Here is a 9121-nt window from a genome sequence, read left to right as displayed (position 1 = left end):
GTCGGTAAGGAAGGTATTTGAAAATAAAAATTTAAATTGGATTAAATAAATAATTAGTTAATAATTAATGATTTGTATTTAACGTAAGAATTGTTTTTATAACAAAATAATCAAATTAAATTCGTTTAATAAGGTTTAATAAAGAATATATAAAAATGTTGTAATTTTCGATCATAGATGCCGCTATTGTGACAAATTAAACATAACCTACAAATTTATTTCTTTCAAAAATAATCTTTTTGACGTAAATCAATCAATGGTGGTAAACAGAAGTGAAAATATGACCACAACAACAAATATTTCAGACGAAAAAACGTTTTTTATATCATTACCTCAAGTAAGTAAGCATAAATCGTTTTACAAACAACAATACAAGTCTATTTTAAGCTTGATGGAACTTCACATATTCTACCTGTGAGTTCACTTCAATTAAATAACTTAGGATTAAGTGAATTGAGCCAACAGGACACGCCTCAAGATAATCAACCTCAAGTTACACAAACAAATCCTTTTAATATTGATTTAGAAGAAAATGGGAGTCTCATTACAAATATAGTTTATAAAGTTATTAAGCCGGAGGATTTAGATTTAAAGCCTGCTAGTATTAAATATTTGCCAAGGGGAAGACCAAGAAAAAAAGTTTGTTTGGAAAAAACGACAATTATTGAACCAGAAGTGAAAAAAGTGATGAAACAAGCAAGAACTAGATCGGGGAGAATTACAAAACCCCCAAAGCATATTGAAGTTGATTTCAAAAAGATTGATATCACCGATGATTCAGAGTTAAAAACCGCGGAATTTGAACCTTTAAAAACTAATGATAGTGAAGTGAAACAAGAACCTTTATTGATTTTAAATCAACATTGTAAAAAAAGAAATATACCACCAAGATATCGGTGTCCAACTTGTAATAAGGCTTATTTAGGTAAAGCAAAGATATTAAATCATTTTGAAAAACATCCAGATCACGGTTCGATTTCTCCTAATGTTACATTTAAAAATACAGCAACTTGGGATTTTTTAATATCAACAGCACAAAAATTTAAAGGATCTAAAGTCACTAAATTTTGTGATGAATTAACAACATTAATAGAAAATGCTAAAAAAATTGCAAAGTACTTATTTAAACCTTTCAAAGAGGATCAAGAAAGTTACATTATTAAGAATGAATTGGCAGCAATTTTTGGTATAAAAGAAGGAACTTATGGTTTAGATGAAAGTGAATTATTTAAAGATATAAGCCTTTATGAGTATTTAGAAAATACACCAAAACGAGATGAACAAAAAGAAGAAAAAACTAATAACGAAATTGATCTTCTAAATAATCACTTGAACAATCAAAATTCTTTAGCTTTAGTAAAATATGAAATGCCTAAGTTGTATAATTTTACAACTCCTGAGTTTTCTGATGATAATCATGAATTTAACAGGCGAAATGTTCAATTAACTGTAGATAAAGCTGATGAAAATAAATGTTTGGATACTAAAAAAGAAGTTTTTCATCAATTACAAAAAGAAATCACTTTACACAATGAGTTACATGATGTTGATGAGTTAATGTTGGAAAATGTGGACACGGGTCAGGTGAATATTTTAGAAACAAGTAGTAATTCGGATGATATTATGAACGTCGATCAATTTGTTAATGAGAGATTCAAGAAATTAACTGAACCTGATATTGATATTCATGGAAATTCTTTAAATTTGGAGTTGCCACCGTTGGATATATTTCAATTTCATACGTCATGATGAAACAATAATTTATTTTTGTTAACTATGTTACTTAATTAAACATCAATTAATTTGAATTAAACGTGTTGTGGTTAACACACATAAACTTGAAAAGCGTTTCAATTTGCAATGAAATTCTTTTTTCATTATAAAATACTTTACAAAATATACAGTTTGTCCGTAAAGTAGCGGATATAGGCGATAAAATCATTATAACCGGTTTATAGAAAAATCCCTGAAACGGGTCTAAAGATTTAAATTTTTTTGGTGTAGATTTCAAATGTTTTCCGCCATTTTTAAACCAGTTATGAAGTCATGGATATTTTTTAAAATGGCAATCCCCTATTTTTATTATGGAATATGAAAGAGGACTGTTTTCTGAATCTAGTACATTCATTATTAATATTAATTACATCAGGAAATTTACGAGAAAAATTACTTCAAATTTGTATAAATGATAAAAATAGCAGTAGTCAAGAATATATTGAACTATGGTAACCAATTATTTTAAACAATAGACAACCTAATCCTTGACGTTACAGTGATGCAAAGCTTATACCGACTCCAAACATTTTCGTTGCTAACGGTAAATTTCCATATGCAATTTTTCATTTAGTGTTAAAATAAAATAAACCAAGTGACATTTTTTTTTATACAGGTGTATCTGAATGACGTGCCCAAACTTCAGGGGGTGATTCTTTAGGCAATTTTAAGGGAACTTTCTCATATAAACTATCAGCGATTTCGACTCCCCTGCGGAGCTACGCCCCTTCAAAAATGGCGAAAAATTTTGGTTTATTTTATTTTTCCCGAAAACCATTAACACCAACAAAATGAAATTTGGGAAATATGTTTAGCTTATAATAGGGCATGTTTCGAGCCTATTTGTACTTTCAATTCCCTTTTAAGTTACTAAACATAACCACCCCCGTTCAATTTTTGTCTAGATCTTTTTTATAACGATGATAAATACATTGGAAATATTTTATTTAGATAGACGAAAATATTCTAAAACTTTTTTGCCTCTCTGATGTTCTTCGAAAAGTTAATAGTTTCTGAGAAAAAAATTAATTAAGCAAACACTAACTGTTAAGCTGTAGCGTTGTTAATCGAAAGTTGGAATGAATTTTTAAAGAAAAAATCCTAGCAGGCTTAGCAATCTTTGTCAAAAATATTTTTGACGTTTAAATGTCAGTGGTTTTCTTACTATTATTATTGTTTTATTTAAAATTTTGAAACGTCGAGTGAACGAGCGTAAATGCGGTAGAACTTTATTCATAAATTAATTTGAAAAACAATAATAATAGTAAGAAAACCACTGACATTTAAACGTCAAAAATATTTCTGACAAAGATTGCAAAGCCTACTAAGATTTTTTCATTAAAAATTCATTCCAACTTTTGATTGATAACCCCGTTGTTGAACGGGCAGTGTTTGCTTTATTATTTTTTTTCTCAAAAATGTGTCGTTTTTGGCAAAATTTTAGAGAGACAAAAAAGTTTTAGGATACTTTCATCTACCTATGTAATTTTTTTTTAATGTATTTACTCTGCATAAAAAAATTTTAGCAAAAATGTAAAGGGGGTGGTTACGTTTAGTAGTTTAGAAGGATAGGTTGAAAGTACAAATAGGGTGAAAACGTGCCCTACTACCAGTTAAACATATTCCCCAAATTTCGTTGTCCTAGCGTTTATGGTTTTTGAGAAAAAAAAATTAAACCAAAATTTTCCGCCATTTTTGGAGGGGTGTAGCTCCTTAGGGGAGCCCAAGTCGCCCATGGTTTATATATCAAAGTACCCTTAAAATTGCCTAAAGAATCACCCCCTGAAGTTTGGGCATGTCATTCAGATACACCTGTATATTATGCATAGCACAAAGGTCCGTACAGCTACACCCCCCTTTCGAGATATTAGCATTTTGATACTACTATAATTATGTACTAATTTTGTACTACATTAAAAATTCTTGTGCTAATCATCTAGTACTTTTTTATACAGGTCATCCACGACGACCGTCCATTAGAACTTTACAGGGTTCTGGCCAAAATACAAATTTGAAAATTCAGATTTAAGTATTATCAATTGCGTTCTCTTCGACTAAAATATTTTCAAATATCTAACACTTCCGGTTATACCGGAAGTCGCCACCTACTTTATTTTTTTAAATGGAACACCTGTATATTTTTACATATTTGGATTTGTCTGTTTTCAAAGTTTATGAATGACTTTACGTTTTGCAATTTGATTTGGCCGTTCTCAAGTTATTCGAATTTTTCTACAAAAATCTGCTCCAGCAGACATTTGTTCAAAAAATCAGAGAACACTCTATTTTTGGGGTATCAATTTAGGATTCAGAACATGCTTAAACAACATGATGGAGTATGTTTTAGTGCAGAGTATGGCTGTCTAGAACGTTTGGTCACTTTACTATGGCACGTTACCTTTTCGAAACTTGGAAGTACCATAACTTCATTTCTTTAAATGGCACCCCCCATATTTTATTACTTAGTCGTCTTCGGTGTTTCATTTTACATCTTTTATATTCCATACACAGATAAAAATTTTACAAAGTGAATTTACACGGTGTTGAAACATCTCCGAATAGAGTTAATATTTCAGAAAATAATTGTAAATGTAACACTTTTCGGAGGTAATTTAAATACTATATACAGGTTTAAAAAAGAATAACACCCAATGGGAATGTGAATCAACTACGTTCAGGTTTATTTCTTTACTTTCTCAATAAAATTGTTAAAATAACGGCAAACAGTGAAAATGTAACTCTTAGCGGTGTATAATTTGACCGTTCCCTTCCGTTAATCCTTGTTGTTCGGCTGTTCTTTTGTCTCGATACGCTCACGTGTTGCGTAGTAGTGGCGACAAGACGACCGTTACGCGTTCCATGTGGTCGCAACGTAGGCTCTACGTTCTATCTGTGTTCGTTTGGACGCCATCGTACTTACATACATACGCATACTGAGCAGAGGAAAGGCAATTAATACAGTTTTATACTATTGGTGATTTCGTGTCCGTAGTATGGAGCAAACGATATTTTTAAGGGTGAAATATGATAACAAAAGGAAGTGGGTACGAGTAGCAGCAGAAAAAGAGATAACTCTTGCAACAATTAACAGCGCAAGTAAGTAATATCTAGATTTTTTGCAGTCTTGCACATACTAACTTTTACTTGTAGTAGGAAATATTTTTGAAATAAACGAAGAATTATGGGATAGAATTTCGACGAGCATAATTATTCAATTGATAATAATTTAATTTAATAGAACAACATCACCAAGCTTTTATTGCTGAATTTGGCATGGATCTCCAACCAAAACATCATATGATGATTTACTACCCTGGCGTTATTTTACGGATGGGTCCACTGTGTCAACTATCTTCCCTACGTTATGAAGCAAAACACGTTGTTGTTAAAAAGATGATTCCAAACAATACATGCTATAAAAATATTGCCAAAACTTTAAGCAAAAGACATCAAATGCGATGGTCTAGTACTTGGCAAAGCAATATAATTAATAATGATCCGATCCTTGGCCCAAAAAAAAAGTTACTGAAAATTTTAGCACTGAGGAATAGTTTCTTAGCTTAAATGTCGATTATGGAAACTTACTTTTTTCCGCATGGTTGAAGAACCATGGTATTAAATATCGAATTGGTTTTTATTTAATAAATGGAAAAACTGAAAACAATTATCCTATGTTTGTTAAAATTAAATACATTTTTAGCTTTAATAACAATTTTTATTTTGTTTGTCAAAATTGGGATACCATACTATTTTTCGAGTTACAAAATAGTCGAAAGCGTAAATAAAACTGAAAGGCTGATACGTTTGGATCAACTTTCTCATCCCATGCCTTATGAATGTCATCAATCACGCATACAATGACGCAAACGTTTATATTGTGACAAGGTATGAAATTATATTTTAATTTGGAAAATTATACTTGTTTATATTAAAAGACGATTTTGAAACTTCTTTCTTTATTTAATTAAAAAATTTTTTATTCAATAAAATAGAATGTAGATAAACCACAACATTTGACTGATATGCAGAGCCACGACGTTTCGGGCTGTTGATGTCACCATCTGTATAGAGCAGTGAATGGGTTATAGCGTAGTAGTAACATGCTTCTATCGTGCACATCGATTTGCCGCAACGTAACGATACTGGTTGAATGCTGGCCCATGTAAAATTTGGGAGAGTTCTCTGCGGTGCAGCATTCAATACGTGTTTGGCCGATTGTCCGACTAAAACTCAACCAGTGGCGTGGTATACTATATGTGGCGTGATGTGGTCCATGTGGCCCGAGTCTCTACCGTAAGGCGACGAGCCGCCAATCAGTTGCCCGACAACGTCGCGGCTCTGCTGATATGTCACGCAATAACAACTACATTTGGCAAAAGTATGTTTGTTTATATTGAAACTACATATTAAGTCTTAGTATATAAGTAGTACTGGTACAGTACTTGTATATACATAATAGTATTGGTGCTGTACCTACAATAAAAAATGTTTTTAGGAATAAGTTGTTTCATTTATGCATACCTACCTGCGTACTCACCTGGCAGATTTACCTCTATATTTCAACACCGTAAAATTGTTAATTTAAATTCTCTGCGGTGTTGATTTAACATTCGCTATAGGTGTTATATCATATCTTCATGGTGTACAAGTAAATACTTTACAGTATTAACAACACCCTTTGAGAGCGAATTCAGCTCCAACAATGTGTTAATATTACATCGTCTGGGTGAAGGTTAATAATTCCGAGATCGAGGTAAACTCCACACTCAAAAGAGTTGTTTTTCCACCGTTCATTTTCACTCCATTCAGAATTTACACCGTACTCCGTTGGACGCGAGGGATACACGAAAAAGAGTTAAAACGGTGTTAAAATCAACTCCTCATTTTTATCTGTGTATTATCACTATTATCAGTAAGGAATGAGTAAACAGTTTGACATTTGCTAAAGCTATGGTTTATTTCTGTTGGTGTGATGACTAGCTTACTTTTTGTAGTGATCTGTTCTCAAGAAATACCACGTTTGGAATTTAGTAATGAGGATTATTTGAATTTGATAATAATTTATTGAGAGTGCAACCAAATAATTGCGCGTACGTGTCAGCTGCAACATACAAGTGGTCTAAAATTGAAAAAAATTTCAAAAATGTAATGAAATACGGGGTGTTCCATTTGAAATATGAAAATTGTCACCTCTTCCGGTGTAACAGCAAGCACCCGGAACCTGAAAATATTTTAGTAAAAAGCTGGCATCAAACACAGAAATCTGCAAATTTTCAAAGGGCCAGTTCATATGGTTATACACCAGGTCACACTAGGTATTCATGGCACACTAGGTTAAATATCGATATGTGTGTGCATTTTTCAAAAAACCCTAATTACCTCCCAAATTATAAATGTTAGGTATAGGACATATGGGATATAAAAGATGTAAAATGAGACACCGAAGACGAGTAAGTAATAAAATATGGGGGGTGCCATTTAAAAAAATGAAGTTATGGTATTTCCAAATTTCGAAAAGTTAACGTGCCGTAGTAAAGTGACCAAACATCTAGACAGCCGTACTCGGCACCAAAACATACTCCATCATGTTGCTTACGCATGTTCTGAATCGTAAATTGATATCCCAAAAATCGAGTGTTCTCTGATTTTTTTAACAAATGTCTGCTGGAGCAAATTTTTCTAGAAAAATTCGAATAACTCGAGAACGGCCGAATCAAATTGCAAAAAGTAACGTTATTCATAAACCTTGAAAATAGACAAATAAAAATATATAGGGTGTTTCATTTAAAAAAATAAAGTAGGTGGCGACTTCCGGTATAACCGGAAGTGCTAGAAATCTGAAAATATTTTAGTCGAAGAGAACACAATTAATAATACTTAAATCTGAATTTTCAAATTTTTGTATTGGCCAGAACCCTGTAAAGTTCTAATGGACGGTCGTCGTGGATGACCCTGTATACAGGGTGATTCACATAAGAACCGACACAGAGCAGGGACATGTAGAGGACAATAAATTAAGATAATTTAACGTAAATTACCTCTATACTAAGTTGTACACCTCAGGAGTTATAGGCCTTCAAAGTTGGCTCTTAAATTTTTAAAAAGTTCAATATCTTCGTAATACATTAAGCTAGAAAAACAAAATTTGGTATACGTTATGAGTGTACCAAGGGTATTAATTGGTAGCAAATTGAACTCAATTGGGGCATTTCATAGGATTGATAAGGGTGATGGTACCCTAAATTTTGACACATTTTTTTAACCTTTTGGCGGATTTAATACATTACTACTTCATTTCATGTAGAATTTAATTCTAAAACTTTTCTTACTCGTATTATTTTTTAAAAACTTTATCGTTTTCATAAAAAACTTAAATAACTAAAAACACGTATTTCGTAATGTTACTTAACCCTTTCGTTACTAAGAGCGTACGCATACGTTTTTGTATACAGGATGTCCCGCAACGATTGTACAATACTGCATCAGCGTATTCTCTGATCGAAAACAGACAGGAAAAGTCTAATAAACATAGGTCCGAAAATGAACCAATTTCGAGATATTCAAAGTTTTAGTTTCATAAGCTGACCTATTGTAAACATCATTAATTCTAACGATTTAGATGCAGTAATTATATGATTACCATGGTTACGATGGTTAAGATAAAGTTTAATAAATAATAAGATAATATTAAGTTAATTAATACAGTTCATTAATAATTTAACAAAACAAGTAACAAAGATTGTCGAAGAAAATCGTTCAACCAGCATAAAAACAACGAATATTTAACAAATTGGAAAAGATTCATGTCATAATAAATGTTCAATATGCGCACCATTTACTTCTAAACACAAACGGATACGTTTTCTAAATGAACTTCTAATGCGTTCAAAGATACCAGGAATTTGTTTTACTGTGTCAAATGCGTTACTAATTTTATTCTTCAAATCCTGCACATTTTGAACGTCTTCAGAATAAACAATTTGTTTTAAATGTCCCCAAAACCAAAAATCTAACGGATTTAAATCTGGTGAACGAGGTGGCCACGGGACAGGACCTCCTCGGCCAATCCACTTATTGCCAAATCTGTTATTTAAGTATGTTCGAGTAGCGCGTGCATAATGTGCTGGTGCTCCATCGTGCATAAAGTAGCAATCTTCTAGAATTTGTTGAGGTAATTCATCAAATGCCTCTGTAAGGTCATTTTGTAAAAAATGTATGTAGGCATCGGCTGTCAATCTCTTTGGAAGAAAAAATGGACCTAATAACTGATCACCTATAACTCCAGCCCATACATTAACACTGAATCGCCACTGATGATGAGTTTCTAGTATTGCATGGGGATTTTCAT

At 32.1% G+C, this 9121-nt stretch overlaps 1 protein-coding gene across 1 annotated transcript; it reads left to right on the top strand.

The window, feature by feature from the left end:
• Window positions 1-186: 186 nt before the first annotated feature.
• On the top strand, window positions 187-1845 carry LOC111419441 (uncharacterized). Its single transcript, XM_023052242.2, has 2 exons — window positions 187-337; window positions 388-1845. The coding sequence occupies exons 1-2, from the start codon at window positions 257-259 to the stop codon at window positions 1747-1749; spliced, it is 1443 nt and encodes a 480-aa protein (XP_022908010.1). The 5' UTR covers window positions 187-256; the 3' UTR covers window positions 1750-1845.
• Window positions 1846-9121: the final 7276 nt, after the last annotated feature.

The sequence above is a fragment of the Onthophagus taurus genome, chromosome 6 (genome assembly GCF_036711975.1).
Source record: "Onthophagus taurus isolate NC chromosome 6, IU_Otau_3.0, whole genome shotgun sequence".
NCBI lineage: Eukaryota > Metazoa > Arthropoda > Insecta > Coleoptera > Scarabaeidae > Onthophagus > Onthophagus taurus.
This window is presented reverse-complemented; position numbering and strand designations above follow the sequence as displayed.